General features: G+C 42.5%; 1 protein-coding gene across 2 annotated transcripts in view; it reads right to left on the reverse strand.

Moving 5' to 3' along the window:
* Positions 1-16,533, reverse strand: part of STK32A (serine/threonine kinase 32A) — a 91,500-nt gene that overhangs the window by 3,400 nt on the left and 71,567 nt on the right. Inside the window, exons 8-11 of one of the 2 annotated variants that reach the window (XM_070414666.1) lie at positions 10,836-10,933; positions 5,679-5,795; positions 3,438-3,512; positions 1,707-1,835 (exon numbers count right to left, since the gene is read on the reverse strand). In XM_070414666.1, the coding sequence (XP_070270767.1) occupies positions 1,707-1,835; positions 3,438-3,512; positions 5,679-5,795; positions 10,836-10,933 (419 nt within the window). Of the gene's footprint in view, positions 1-1,706; positions 1,836-3,437; positions 3,564-5,678; positions 5,796-10,835; positions 10,934-16,533 lie in introns of both variants that reach the window. The other variant, XM_070414664.1, reaches the window with a different exon arrangement.

Here is a 16,533-nt window from a genome sequence, read left to right on the forward strand (position 1 = left end):
ATTGTGAGAGGAATGTCTGACTGCCAGCAGTTGGACATCCCCTGAGGGGTCCCAGATTGGAGAGGGTGCAGGCTGGACTGAGGGACACCCCTCCACTCCCCAGTGCACAAATTTTGTGCACCGGGCCTCTAGTGTATCATAAAGATGATATCTTGTATTTGCTACATTTGAGGCCTCTATCCAGCTTGAATCAAACTATATAGGGACATAGAGAGGGGTAATTCTGGAGAAGCCAGTTAGTGATGAAGTAAAGAACAGATCATTAGGAGGAAAATGGTCAAAATGCAGAGCAATAAGCAAGATGGGTTGTGGCACAGCTAGGCGTTCTTTGCAGGGCCCTAGAAAACACTTAAGGCTAGGGATCTGGCAAGAGGCCAGCCTGTGAATAAATAAGATGTGGACTTCAGTTGGCCTTTAAGGGTCTAGTGGTTCCTGAGGACTAGAGAAATGAAAGACATTGAGCATTCTAATTTGTTTGCAGAGCTAACAAGTCTATACAATCTTTGAGAACAGAAATGTCATTGAATGCAGGAATGATACTCAGAACTACCTCTGGTATTTAACATAGGACCTGGCAGGTGATAGGTTCTCAATAAAAGTAGCCTAAATAAATGGATGGAGGGATGGATGAGCATTCGTTGAGTGGGTAGGTGGATGGATGGAAGGATGGGTGAATGAGTAGATGAATGGGTAATCATTAGAGGCAAACTGAATGTTTATTTCTTTACCACTGTTATAAAGCATAGAACTACATGTATAAAATCCTACTGAGTCCCTATAACAGTGATGGGAACCTTTTGAGCTCGGCGTGTCAGCATTTTGAAAAACCCTAACTTAACTCTGGTGCTGGGTCACATATAGAAATTTTTTGATATTTGCAACCATAGTAAAACAAAGACTTATATTTTTGATATTTATTTTATATATTTAAATGCCATATAACAAAGAAAAATCAACCAAAAAATGAGTTCGCGTGTCACCTCTGACATGCGTGTCATAGGTTCACCATCACTGCCCTATAAGTTGTTGTATTGAGATCTGAGCTCTAACTCTGACAGAATAATATGGTTAAAAAATCAACTCAGCCTAAAATCCAAAAATAGTACTTGACCATATAAGAATTCCGTCATTTCTGCTCTCTATTCTGCAAGCATGAAATTTTGCTTATAGCAAAGAGCAGACCCCACCTCTAGGGCTGGCTGCTCCCAGCAGAAGTGAGGCCCCAAACAGCCATGTGTATACAGACATACTAGTTCCTCAGAGATATGTGGGTTCAGTTTCAGATCACCACAATGAAGCGAGTATTGCAACAAAGCAAGTCGTAATTTTTTTGCTGGTGGAGAGTCTTGCCTTCAATTTGTAAAAAACACAACATCAAAGCAAAGGGCAAATAAAAGGAGGCATGCCTGGGCTTTGAAACCTAGTCACCTGGCCTGGGCTTGGCCAACTAGAGTCTCTCCCAGAAAATCGACAATGTTGAATTGAGAGCTGGGAGGAGGTACTAACTGAATCAAGTTCATGACCGAGCTAGAACGTCCACAGGGAAATGTTGCTGCTAGGGTGCCCAGGGCTGCCTAGCTGTTCAGCTGCTCCGCGCATTCACAAGGCAGCAAAAGCCAGGCGCTGAGCTGACCTCCCAGCAGAAGCTCTCAGAGGAACTGCAGCCATCCTGAAGGTTCCCACGGGTTGGGCAGGGACCTGCTCACCTGAGAGGAATCACATTTCCTCATCTCCTTCTCCTTCTTTGCCAGACGCTTCTTTTTCTTATGAAGAGGTTTGGACTCCAAAATCATTTCTTCAAGTTCAAAGGTGGGGTCGCAATTCAGCCTGCCTTTCTGCAAGGAACACAGGTTGGCTCACTCCCTAGATCCCTGTACCATTCCAAACTATACCTGAGCGAATGTGGAGACAGACACGTGGGCCTAAAGAAGCATTCCAAGGGTAACGAGCTAGGATTCTCCCATGCTAATTTTGGATAATGTATTGCCAGCATTGTTTTTCACATTCGTTAGTTTTATATTTTGTTTATTTTTCTAAACTCCCAATGAGCCTCCCGTGGATTGAGTTGAGAGGAAACCAATGAGAATTATTTTTCTAAAGTTTGACCTTTTGGGATCTGGGTCTCAAAGTTATGCTCTAACGATGATGTAGACCAGTGGTTCTCAACCTTGGCTGCACATTAGAATCACCTGGGAATCTTTTTAAAATCCTGATTTCTGGGCCTCATCCTCCGGAAATTCTGTTTCTTTGTTATGGGGTGGGGCCACAACATTAGTAACAAAGAAACAGAATTTCCGGAGGATGAGGCCCAGAAATCAGGATTTTAAAAAGATTCCCAGGTGATTCTAATGTGCAGCCAAGGCTGAGACCACTGATGCAGACCATTAGAATCACTTGAGTTGTTTGCTCAGCTTCCCAGTTCCCCAACTGCACGCGAGAAAATTGCACGTTTCACAAGCTCCCCACGTGATTCTGATCCACAATAAAGTCAGAGCTGTGTGTGGAGGGCCTCTTGGTGCAGAACTGATGGTTACTTGTCGGGGTGCGGGTTGTGGACGCAGCAGGAGGATCCGGTGTCACCTGTCAGCCTGGGACCAGCCACCCCTACCGGACTCGGCAAAGTGGCCAGGTAAGCCCGTGCCCCCACCCTCTGGCCTCTCCATAAGGTCGTGATTCTCCACACCCAGAATCCCAGCACACACCTCTCACTGAGCGCTCTGACCGGGACTCCGGCTCTTACCAACAGTCTGCGGTCGGCCACAGATGTCCCCTGGCCAGGGACTCATCCAGTGGGAATGATTTCCCTTTGGCTCTTAGTCATTATGGATATAGGAGGGATGAATGGTAAAAAAAAAAAATGCTTCACTCCAACCCTGACAGGTTTCAATACTTTGACTCACAGAACCTCAGGCACACAAATTCCTACATCTTTGGAATCAGAGAAAGCATCATTTTTTCAATTGGCAGATGCCTGGAAAGGACAACAGCAGGTCTTTGAGGTTTTGTTTCATTATAACGTTGAGGGTTGAGGAGACGTGTAGGAACTTAAGCCTTGTTTCTATCAGCCAGCCAGTGGTAAAACTGTTTTCATTCTATGCCACTTCTCTTAAAGTCACAGAGCCTATTTATGACGTTAAGTGAGGACTGCGTATTAGGAGGATTAGATCTTCTTTGGAAAAAAAAAAAAAAAGCATGCCACAACAAGTGGTTAGAAGCTGGAACTCCAGACACAGATAGAGCTGGATTGGAATTCCCACTGGGCTACTTGGTAGCCACGGGACTCTTTGGTGGCCAAGTTACCTGTGTGTGCCTCAGTGTTCTCATCTGTAAAGTGGGAATTTGGGCTGTCTCACAACACTGATGTGGTTATCTAACCAGACCAAGTGCATATCTAGCACTGCGTGTGCGTTATTATGGGTTTGTTGGGATTGACTCACGTTAGGAATGAAACCTGGAATGAGCCTCTTCTGTAAAACCGCATCCCAGTTCACATCACTCATATATGGGAAGTTCTGAAGGTCAGACAAGTGAGAAAACCGTTGGTCTGGATTAGGTTCAAGTAGCTGCCAAAGGAACAGAAACATTAAGATCACGAGGAAGGTCAAAATGGGGCCAAAAAACCCCCACACAAATTCCCTCTAAATGTTTTCAAGTGTAGGATCGAAGGAAGTAAGGCATCATCCCCCTTTCCTGACCCCATAAACAAATAATACAGATAAGGCCCAGTTAGAATGAATTATAGGTGGTTGTTGTTTTTGCAAGGTGGAGTGTGAAAACAGCTTCAACTGTGGAGTCAAATGTCTCTTTGATGGTTGATTCCCCTATTTTATTAACTATGGGCAAGTTCATTCTCTAAATCTCAGTTTACCCATCTATTAAAAGGGGATAGTAACCTATTTCATAAGGTTGCAGCTAGGATGAAATGAGGCCTTGTATATACAGTGCTTAAGAGAAGGTCTGTTCTTATTAGGGGAGGAACGTGCGCACATTTTCACAAATGAAATTCGTTTCCCACTAAGAAATTTTAGCTGTTTTTACAACTAACCAAAAGATATTGGGGGTGACACAGAGAAGATGTAACTAAGGTAACTGTTATAGTTCTGGGTTTTATAAACTGGGATTAAAGATTTTTCCCCCCTTAACCACTCCAGAGCCATCGACGCCACATTAACCCTGTGGTTCTAATGGAAAGTGGCAATTCCACTTGAGAATTGTTCTGGAGGGGATAACCTGGGATCGCCAGGGGAGAAATTTGGGGTGAAGAGGCTGTCTTGAAACTGGAGAAAATTTGCTTATGGGAAATGACCACCTGTTCATCTTTGACATAACCAATGGCAATGTCCCTATTCCAAAACAAATGAACTTGACCCCCAAGGCAAGAGACACAGGTTTGACTCTTCGACCTGCCATCACCTGTGAAATTTTCTTTCCTGAAAAAAGCCACACCCATCCTCTTGGGGTCCATATTCTTTACACACTATCATTCGACACACACTGTTGAGCTCCTGCTACAAATGAGATGAACCCACTGACGATGTGCTGAGAGGCAGTAGCAATATCAAATTGCTAAAAATATTTCTGAATGTTTCTTTCAATTTCTGTACTTGTCATGAATCTGAAGAAACAGTTCATGGACTTGAACTAATCAGTGAATCACACTGAATGGTCTTGGTCTAAGGGAGGGAGCTGGAAGAGTTGGGGAGGGGACAGTGGGACTAGCATGTGCAAAGGGCCTATGGTGAGGGACAGATATGTGAGAGTGAGATGGGGGAGGGGAAACAAAAGAGAAAAAGACTAAAGTGGTTTATGTGTCATCAAAAGGGGGCAAAAGTCCAAAATAAGGCTTGAGAGGTAGTTAGAACTTTTACATCATACAAATTATTTTGATCTTTATTCTAAGAACAATGGGAAGACAACAAAGTGTGCTTTGAACAGATCATTATGGGACAGAATGGAGTGTGTAGAAGTGCACAGGGCAAACCAATGATAAGACTTGATGGCGCCGAAACCGGTTTGGCTCAGTGGATAGAGCGTCGGCCTGCGGACTGGGGGGTCCCAGGTTCGATTCCGGTCAAGGGCATGTACCTGGGTTGCGGGCACATCCCCGGTAGGGGATGTGCAGGAGGCGGCTGATCGATGTTTCTCTCTCATCGATGTTTCTGACTCTCTGTCTCTCTCCCTTTCTCTCTGTAAAAAATCAATAAAATATATTTAAAAAAAAAAAAAAAAAAAAAAAAAAGACTTGATGGCCATAGGGTTGGGAAGACAGTCATGGAGATGGAGGGAAGTGACACATTCAAAGAATACTTAAAAGGTCAAATTACAGAACTTGGTGATGGATTGGATATGGGGGTGATGAATGACTTCCGGTTTCTGGCTTGCATAAGTGATTGGATGGAGAGGCCAGTCACTGAGTTGGGAAGCTTGGAGAAAGTCCAGGAAATACAGAGAGACCGAGACCCCATTTGGGGCACACTGAGTGTGAGGTGGCTTTGGCACATACAGGAGGACATGTGCATTGCCTAATGAAGCCATGTGTCTGAAAGCTGTTGGCTGCAAAGCCCACGCTGGAAATGCACACTATCACGGCCGCCTCCAATACTGTGTACTAACTCTAACCAGAGCGCATGCTGCTGTTTTAGCGTTTCTTTTTGTCATGCAATCCTCCTCCTCCTTACCTTTCTAAGAAGTGACACCATTTCCTGTGACCAGGCAGAAGGGTAAGGCACAATAGCCGTCTCAAACATGTGTGCAATTTCCTTGCTAGAAGTACTGGAGCGAATATGATACGGTCTCTTAAGGGAGAGAGGAAGGAAACGTCTTCATGTTTACAGGGTAAAAGAAAAAATCACACACACATTGCTTTGCAAATGTTTCAAGTTAAACTTTTAACCAGGAAAATCTCAGTATCATTTTCTTATCCCCTCCAGCTGTTGCCGTGTTGGCATATACACATATGGTCCATCCTGTGTTGCCAGTTTTGAAATCTCAGAATTTTTAAAAGTTATTAATTATTCTGGGTCAAACAAAACATTTCTGTGGGCAAAATCCACCTCTGAGGTACTAATTTGGAATAGTTTTACAAGGTAACTTATAGAGGAATTTTTATAAAACACTGTACATGTTTCATAAAACTCAGTAAATTGAAATTTTAAACTCTTGTTAGTTTGATTCTAAAGAGATCCAGAGTTTACCGTACACCTCTCTTCAATTGTTTGAATCATAATGAATACATTCAGAATAGAAAGTTACCCAGAGGACTTCAACCCTGTCCCAAAAGTCATGCGTCCCTGGTTCTATGAAGTGGGGTGGAAAGTTTTATGATGAGGCAAAAATACTTTTACTTCTGAGAAAACCAGGTTCTTCTATAGTTTTAACTTCGGTGGGGTAAAAAAAAAAAAAAAAAAAGTGGTTTTATTACAGTTTTCATAAATGTCCACAAGAGGGCAGCCTTTACCTATAGTAATTCTATTTCATAAAGGAATCCATGCTGGCATTTTCTCTTTTATGTGAACTGGGAGCTACTAAACCCCAGGGGTTCATATTATACTCACATTTTCCCCAGGGGTCCTAGCACCTAGTAGGTGCTTATTACATGCCTGTTGAATGAACAAAATTTCCATGTTGGTCTATCCATTAGTAGGACAGCTAAAATGGATATGTACATGTATCAAGGGTCTGCCCTTTCGAGATACTTAGTCAATAATTGTGGACTGATGAACCAAATTGGAAGAAATGGCGGAGTTTATTTTTCCCTGCTGTAACTCAGTATTAAAAGGTAACATAATTGAGTGTTTGAGCTCTGAAGGCAAGAACGTGAGGACTAAATGGAGCCACTCAATTTGGATTTCAGTCCTTTCATCTGTAAAAGGAACCACCTCATGAGATGTTGGGAAAATTGAATGGCATAATGCATGTAAAGTTCTCAATAGAGTGGCTAGTATATATTAGACACGATATAGGAGAAATATTTTATGATTACTGACGTGGGGTAAAAAGGTGGATATAAATGTGAACAGTGACTCATCCTAAAGGTGGAGAAAGGTTTAACGCACACGGCGTGCCGATGTCCATTCCCAGGGAACCATGAAGTGCTAGGAGTTGACCTCCCAAAAAGATGACTGGCCCACCGTTATTTTTATAGGCAAGGTCTAAACACACCTGTCCCATGTTTTCTTCCCTCAAGATGCAATAAAGGACCAATGCTAATTTTGGTCTCAATAACCATATAATGGAAATAACCCACGCAACCCAATATCAGAAGATGAGTACTAGGTACCTTATCACTATTATCAGTGCCTACTGACTGCTGACTAGGCGAAGGGCACTTGGGTCTCTACTGGGATTCATTCCGTGTATGCCATTAAGAGTCGGGGCATGTTTGGCATGGTAGGGTCTGGGGTTACATACGTTCGCAACATCAATATTTTTTCTAATTTGATTCTTTGACTCATTGCTGTTTCTAAACCTACTGTTTCTTAGCCATCCAAAATCACAAATGATTTGATAAGTGAATAATTAACTGATGAATGCCACGAGCAACTGGCTTAAGAGTGTTTTCACTTATTGGAAGGCCGTACAACTGATTTTTAATATTTTTAAAAAAATCCTCATGGTCTATCAACTTGTTAAAAATAATCAAACTGCCTTTCTCTTCTATGACATTTTTCTAGTTCTAAATTTAAAAATCCATGTTAATTCATGAACTACTAGAACTATATATTTCCTCATTTACCAAATATTTATTGAATACCTAGTATGTTCCAGCACCTCTATTGGGCATTGTGGATGAAGAATAACAATGAGACAGACATAATTTCTATGTTGGTGGAGCTTAACATCTCCCTAGCGAAACCACAAATAGTTATATAGACTGTACACACACGCTTCAGTAAATGTAATTCATGCTATAAAGAAAAATTACAATGTACATGATAAGATGCATCAAACAATTCTAAGGCAGCATATTAAGAGTGAGAATATAAAGAATGGATGAAAGTATAAAAGGTAAAAATGTAGATGGGAGAAAGTGATGTTTTGTGATTATATAATATTTCCGGAGTACACAGCAAGAATTGTAGCTAGGAATGTACGCTTGGTGCAAAACTCCGTACATCCCTATGAAGCGAATGCTTAGGGACAATACAAAACTGGGGAAGCTATGGGCCTTGCCCTTGCAATGACAGCTGGGAGACAATGCAGGTCAATAGCTGTGGGACCCGTTCATCAAAGCTGTGATCAAGCTCAGAAACCACAGGGATGTTTTCAAGTACATTTGTAAATGTGGAGACATGATTGTTTGGCACACTCTCTCTGTGGGTGAGTCGTGTTGGTAGTCATTATAAATGCTGTGTTTCATTGCTTCTGATGAGCTCTATTTGGAAACACAATTCCATGCAGCCTTCTTGGTGATCCTTCCCGGGAATGTATGAATTGATTTGTGGACACTTGCTCCCCCAGCCATTCACTACACACATAGGTACCGAGTTAGAGTTACCACTAAAGTATGTACATGCTTCTTCTTTAATGAATTTACCATCTCATAATATAGAAGAGATACAAACATTAACATAGACATACCTGGAAAAATGTATAAGGGCAACATATTTACAAAATGGATTTAATCCTTAAAAATAAAATGGATTTATATGTTTTGATGTAGAAAGTGCTACATTTTATCTTAAGTAGAAAAAAGTCTCAACAGAAAGACAAAGCATATTTTACTTTTGTTAAAACAACAACAATAATGTATCTATGTGTATGTGAAAATAGATTAACCTTATAAAAACAGAAAAGGTTTGGAACTGAGTACAGTGACTGTTAATTCTGAAAGGTGGGACTGGAAGGTCAAAGGAGGGTTGAATTTTTAATCGGGAATATTCTTTACCTTTATTTTTCTGCTTCTCTATATTTTCCAATAATTTTAAATTCAGGTTATAAGAGAAGTGAAGTGCATAAATATTTGGGAGAGACACAGATGACTTCAGCTGGAGACCAGAGAAGGCTTCTCTGGAGAAGGGGCCGAGAATGGGTAGGGTTTGAATAAGACAGACCTGGAGAAAGGCCTTCCCCACAGAGACATGTGGGACAGTCTAATGGCACAGCTTTCTCAGAAACGACCAATATACATTGAATACAAAGATGCTGAATGGTCCTGCAATTAAGGCACATCCTTAACTTTATTCAAATTCAATTTAGCAATTCCCAGTACTGTGAGAGTGATTCTTTAAGAAGACCAGGGTTCGCCTTGGCAAATATCTTTATAGGCAAAGGAACATGAGGTTAAGAAAGGAAGGAAGGAAAGGAAGGAAAGGAAGGAAGGAAGGGAGGAAGGAAGGAAGGAAGGAAGGGAGGAAGGAAGGGAGGAAAGGGAGGAAGGAAGAAAGGAAGGAAGAAAAAAGCCCAAGATGCCTCAGAGAGGAGGACATCCAAAGAGGCCAAAGTGAATTTATCAAGAGTTGGGATCTTTCAAGTTGAAGCAAAATCTGAAAAGTTAACCTGGTTCTAAGGGGCAGAGAATGCCAAGCCACGAGAAGACATCTGAAGGTTGTTTGTTGGGTGGGGTAAGTCCTGCGAAGGGTGTGTGTGGGTGTATGTGTGTGAGTGTGTGTGAGTGTGTGTGTGTATATGTGTGTGTGTGAGTGTGTGTGTGTATATGTGTGTGTGTGAGTGTGTGTGTGAGTGTGTGTGTGTGTGTGTGTGTGTGTGTGTGTGTGTGACTATGTGAAGCTTTGGAAGCAGCAGCATTTTTTCTCGTTGAAGGTCACACCTGTGCTTAGAAAAATAAACTGCACCCCTACGTTCACTGCAGCATATTCACAAAAGCCAAGATATGGAAACTACCTAAGTGTCTATCAACAGAAGAATGGATGCAGATGTGTATAGACATACAGGGTGGGGCAAAAGTAGGTTTACAGTTGTTCTTATGGAAAATACAATAATAAAATACAAGAATACACTGTACATTGTATAACATTGATAGAGAGTAGAACTTAAATATCTTTCTCATATATATATGTATGTGTGTATATATATATATATATATACACACACAGCAACCTAATAATAACTTTTCTTCACCTTTCTAAAGCAGAAAAAAGAACCTGACAATACTGATACATCAGATAGATAACAGGGAACTACCACTGAGGTAAAAAATAACATATGGGAGGAAGAAAAAAATATTTTCTTAGAAAAATTCTTCATAGGCATTTTCTTAGTTTAAGAAATATTTCTTTTAGAAGGAAACTACTGTAATTTGCCACTGAACCCAGAACCTAGGAACTTAATGACAGACAGGAATCCAACAAGACAGGGCATGAATCGTGTTGAATTAATAATTCACACTCACCTTGGGGAAGTGTGTCTGAATTAGACTTTTGTACCATGACTGCAAAATGCTTTTCTTTAAACAAACAAATATATTTATACAAGATATTTAGTGGGTCATATGGATTTCTCCTCCCTGGGAGTTTATAATCTCAACATTATTCATTGATTTCTTTATTTTCATGTTTTTATTTATTAAATTGATGGGGGTGACATTGGTCAACATAAACATATAGGTTTCAGGTGTGGGTTTCTATGTTACAAAATCTGTATATTGCACCGTGTGCCCACCACCCATGATTTGATGTGAACCCCCATGCTTGGTCCCCATAGCTGGGAGAATGAATGAATACAGAAACCCCAAGGGTTGCTAACAGCTTCACATGGCATAGCCATTTTCACCTCTCAAACAAACTGCTGGATTTTTATCACACACAAAAATCCATCTTTTCCATCTCAAAATGGCAATAGCTGGAAGAGGGCAAAGAAATGCAGTCCTACTATACCCGGCCTCTCAGAAGCTCGTAGGCTGTCACTCCCAGGGACCACCAGTCCACAGCAAAGGAATAGCCGGCTTCTCTCCTCGAGCTGAACATCTCGGGTGCTGAAAACACAGGAAAGTTAGGTCTGTTCTACTCCCCGAGATATTCACAAATCTGCTTTCCCAAGGGGGTCTCCCAAAGGTGAGACACCAGGGTAGCAGGGAGGGGCGCTTGTATAGATGTTTATCATCCATGGCTCGATTGCTCACAGCAGGCAGCATTTCTAATTTTCTGGTCTCTCTCAGGAGCCTCGTTCATCAACCAACACAACAGGTAGCCTCGGGCCTTCGTGGACACATTCTTCTCTTATTTAGAACATGCAACCATGAGAAATTAGATCCCATCAGGCCTCAAATGTGTGGCTGCCCCTGAAACCAAGAAGGCGGAGATGACATGTGTGTTGTCTTGACTTGTCAGGTTTGGGCTAAAGGGCTGCAATGTGTTGGCTGTCCATCTCCGTCATCTTGAAGAGGCAGGGGCAGCATTTGCACCTTGCTCTTGCGGGTGAAGGAGGGAGGGAAGATGGAGTGGACAGTCTGAGAGATATAATGTTTTATACAAACTGTGAGTCACTTACACTTTGTGACATCGTTCTTTGAATGGACTGCAGTGGAAAGCAGAGCTACAGTTTATTCTAAGGCCCCCATTGCCCATTCGCTAAGCCAGCAGTTCTCAACCTGTGGGTTGCGACTCCTTTGGCGGTCAAACGACCCTTTCACAGGGGTCGCCTAAGACCATCCTGCATATCAGATATTTACATTATGATTCATAACAGTAGCAACATTACAGTTATGAAGTAGCAACGAAAATAATTTTATGGTTGGGTCACAACATGAGGAACTGTACTGAAAGGGCCAGAAGGTTGAGAATCACTGCAAGCACTTCGACACAAGGTGAACCTTCTGCATTCTACATACTCTTCCAAGAATAGCCCTAACTCCTAAGGGGTGGAGTAGGGAGAATGGAACACAAAGCCAAGGACGGTATCTTATCTGCTTGCTCACCACTACATTCCTAGTGCCCAGTATTGAGCCTGGCATTTAAAGTCACTCAAGACACACTGAATGAATGAATGCTGCTGAATCAATTAATTAAGTAATGGTTGCAATTGTTAGCCCTGGAGTTGTGCTGAGTTCAAAACTCGCCTTCATTGCTTATTGTCTGTTGGCTGAGCTTGAGAATCCTCACCAGCAAAGTCAGAATAAGAAGGCAGTCTTTCTGGAGGTGAGAAATTAAACAATGTAGTGCATGACCAAATCTCAGCTCAGTTTTTTGGCACCTAGAAAGTGCTCACAAAATTAGGTGCTCTTCTTGCCCTGGCTGGGTGGCTCAGTTGCTTGGAGCATCATCTCATACACCAAAAGGTTGTGGGTTTGATTACCAGTCAGGACACACACCTAGGTTGTGGGTTTGATCCCCAGTTAGGCTCATAAGGGAAGTGACAGATTGATGTTTCTCTCTCATATACATGTTTCTCTCTTCTCTCTCTCTTTCTCTCTCTCTCTCTCCCTCTCCCTCCCTCCCTCCCTAAACCTCTCCTCTCATCCCTTTCCTCTCTCTAAAATCATTAAACATATCCTCTGGTGAGGATTTAAAAAAAATTAGGCACTCTTTTAGAGAGGCAAACATCTTATAATAATGGGAATTTTGCCTAACCAAGAGCTACACACACTGGACCTTTCTCTGTAGTGAGGTGCTGACTCTGGACAAAGAATATTGTTGGGTTGTGGGTCTGACTTGCCCTGCCCAGTGCCCTCGGTTCTAAGTACAGTCTTATGGGCAGCATGCAGTGAGAGGTAGGATGCTGACATCCCAGCACTGAGCCTGACTGCACGAGCCCGCCATAGCAGGACTGCGCAGGCCTCCTTCCCATGGGATTCACAGTTCATGCATCACTGCATCCTTTCTGTAAGTCACAGTCCCTGTGCGATTTGGGAGGTAATGGCCCTGACCCCATGGTACCCCCCAGACTGGATGGAATGGCCTATAGTTCTGCTTTCCTTTCTCAGTATCTCACAAGTCATCTCAGATAGTCCCCAGGGTGACTGACATCTCCCTTAGAGAAGCTGTAGAGAACTTTGAGAGATAAATAGACCATCGTGCTAAGAAAATACCTATCAGAATGGCATTACTCTATAAAAGCTGTGAATCCTGTCATCTTGGATCATCCTTGGAGTTCATATGAGCATTTTTTTTTTTTATTTTCTGCTTATTCTGTTTTCTAGCATGAGGACATTTGGATATGTGTTCATTCATTCAACAAATATTCACGGTGTGCTAGGCATTGAAGAATTTTGGTAGAACATGAAGAAAAACACATCAGGCCAACATGCAAAAGCACAATGAATGGGCAAGGCTTTGAGCCCTCAAAGAGCTGAAAAGCCAGACAAAGAGATAATGAGGGGCTCTTGTCAACCCTGACAGAGGATCCCCTGCCTCTGAGAGGGTGCACACAGAGGTGGAGAGGGACACAACTTCCCTCAAACAGCCACTGGGTGCTTTGGTTTTTAAAGTATTTCAACCTACATTCAGAAAAGGAATTAAAACATAAAAGAGCAACTTAACAAGTAGTTATCCTATCTAATAATAGACAAACATGGTTATTAACCATACCTCCGACACGCTTCCCAAAGGCTATTCAGAGTGTTATGCAAAGTAACTGCCAACCAAGATGGCGGCCGGCAGCCAGGCAGCTGAAACAAACAGGAGGTTTGCTTGCTCCAGTGATGGAGGAAGCCAAGGTTCCCCGTCTGCCACTGCCGGCCTCTGAGCTGCACTCTAAGAAACAATGTTGCAATTATAGAAGCTAAACAAACCCCAGAAACCTGCCTTTAGCCAGCCGGGCCTCAGAGCTGGAGCTGCAACAGTGTTTCAATTATAGAAGCCAAACAAACCCAGATACCTGCTTTCAGCAGCTGAGGTCTTAGAGTTGGAGCAGAGCCTCAGACCTAAAACCGGCTCTCAGCTCCAGTGACAGTCATAGAAGGTAAATAAATCCCAGGGGGGTAGGGGAAGCTGGGGTATTGTCAAGGGTGGGGGGAAAAAAGGACACATATGTAATACCCTTTGTAATGCTTTAGCAATAAAAAAAATTAAAAAAAAATAAAAAATAAAAAATAAATCCCAGAAAAAAAAAGAAAAAAAGGAGACGTTGGGAGCTTCAGTCACCCGCCAGCCTGAAAACGGCCCTCAGCCCCTTACCCAGACTGGCCAGGCACCCCAGTGGGGACCTCCATCCTGAAGGGGGTGTGACCAGCTGCAAACAGCCATCATCCCCTCATCCAGGCTGGCTAGGCACCCCAGGGGGACCCCCTCCCTGATCCGGGACACCCTTCAGGGCAAACCAGCTGGCCTCCACCCGTGCACCAGGCCTCTATCCTATATAGTAAAAAGGTAATATGCAAACTGACCCTAACAGCAGAACGACTGGGAATGACTGGTCACTATGACACACACTGACCACCAGGGGGCAGACGCTCAATGCAGGAGCTGCCCTCTGGTGGTCAGGGTGCTCCCACATGGGGGAGCTCTGCTCAGCCACAAGCCAGGCTGATGGCTGCCAGTATAGCGGTGGTGGTAGAAGCCTCTCCCGCCTCCTCAGCAGTGCTAAGGATGTCCGACTACAGTTTAGGCCTGCTCCCCGCTGGCAAGTGGACATACCCCTATGGCTCCCGGGCTGCCAGAGGGATGTCTGATTGCCATCTTAGGCCCAATCCCCCGTGGAGCAGGCCTAAGCCAGCAGGTGGTCATTCCCTGAGGGGTCCCAGACTGCGAGAGGGCACAGGCTGGGCTGAGGGTGCCCCTCCCTCCCCCCCGAGTGCACAAATTTTTGTGCACCAGGCCTCTAGTAAGAAAATAACCAGGGGACCATTATACAGGTCACAAATTGAATCTTGACCCCGCCTTCATTCCTATCCTGTTCACAACTCTAGAAGTAACCACTTTCTTGAATTTATGTTAGTAATTTTTTTCTCTTTCTGCATAGATTTACTACCTTTACATGCATTTCTAAGCAATACTTAAGTTTTGACATACACACACACACACACACACACATGCAAGCATACAAGTGTGGGCAAAAGTAGATCTACAGTTGTGAGTACACTAAACACAAGAGCTTATTCTTGTATTATTACTTACTAATTATTGCATTATTTATTTGTATTATAACTATAAACATACTTTTGCCCTCTCCTATTTATATAACATAAGTATATGTGTGTATATATAGCATATATGTGTATATAACATATATGTAGGTGTGTATATACATTTCATATATGTTAAATCCCACTCCTTGCTTTCTTTGGTGTCTTGCTTTACTTGCTCAAGATTACATGTTATCAAAATTGCTGCACATGGTGTCAGTTTGCTCACAGTCTGCTCACATACTATAATTTACCTGCCTATTCTATAGATGATATATTTGGATTATTTTCAATTTGGGAGTATTGTGAACAACCCTTTCATGACTCTCCTGCACATGGAAGATTTCTGTAAGCACATTCCTGCAAGGAGAGCCTCTGGGCATGGAATGTGTGTTTTCACATGCACTACATCACACGGAACTACTTACCAAAGTGGTTGTACCAATTAATACGATGAGCAGCAAGGCGTCAGACTTCCTTTAGTCAAGCTCCTTATCCACACTTGGTGTTAACTACGCTTTTGAGTTTTGCCAATCTTGTGAGTGTCTAATTGTCTTCCATTGTGGTTAAAATGGACATTCTCCTGATTACTAGTAAGCTTGGCCATGTTTTCATGTGTTCATTAGCTATTTGGATTTCCATCCTTTGGTTTTCAGATTTTAAACCAACTGGAGAGTAGATTCTGACGTCAGACCCTGAGGGCTGTGTCTACAGCTCCTCTTGGGCAGAGCTTAACTTCTCAGTCTGCAAGTCTCAAGTGGGAACAACAGAAGTACCTGCCTCATTTAGTTTAAATGACATGATAGACATACTTAGAACAGTGTTGGGCACATAGGAAGAGCTCAGTAACTGTGAGCCATTACACCTCCATTGCCATCAATGTTCGAGACGTATTTAGACTTGGGTTAAACCTGGTGCTCCACCAGTCCTTGCTGTGTGATTATGACCAGGTCAGTTTCTCTCTAGGCCTGATTTTTTTTTTTTTTTTTTTTTTTTGTAAATCTGTGAAATCAGAATAATGGTGAAACCTATTCTATAGGGTTGCTTTGAGAATTTAATGACACAAAATGTTAAAAACTTAGCAAACTGCATGGGCCATAATAAATGCTCAGCTTATGATGCCTGTTATTATTGTGATTACATTATACAGTGAAGATTTAGGTTACAGAAATTCAGTATAATCCAACTGTAAAAAGGGATGTCTTTGCGTGCACATAGACAGAAGATCTGGAAGGAAACCATACGTATCTGTAAGCAGAGGGATTAATTTAATGTCCCCTCTGCTTATCTGCAAGGTACACGGTTTCCATAGTGAATTTGTTTTTGGAGGGGAAGAATGTTTTAATTTAAGCTCTAAGTGATCTGGATTATAGTTGCCCAGACCTAGGAGTAGGGAGAAGGAAGGATTGGAGTGATGGGAGAAAGCATGGACTTAGAAGATTTTGAGTGAAAAATGGTTAAGAAGTGGCAGACTGCTTATCTTCTCATTTCCAGAGCCAAGGAATTGCTTCATT

Source organism: Myotis yumanensis, unplaced genomic scaffold (genome assembly GCF_028538775.1).
Source record: "Myotis yumanensis isolate MYYU_CA2020_CCGP unplaced genomic scaffold, mMyoYum1.0.hap1 SCAF_5, whole genome shotgun sequence".
NCBI classification, from domain to species: domain Eukaryota; kingdom Metazoa; phylum Chordata; class Mammalia; order Chiroptera; family Vespertilionidae; genus Myotis; species Myotis yumanensis.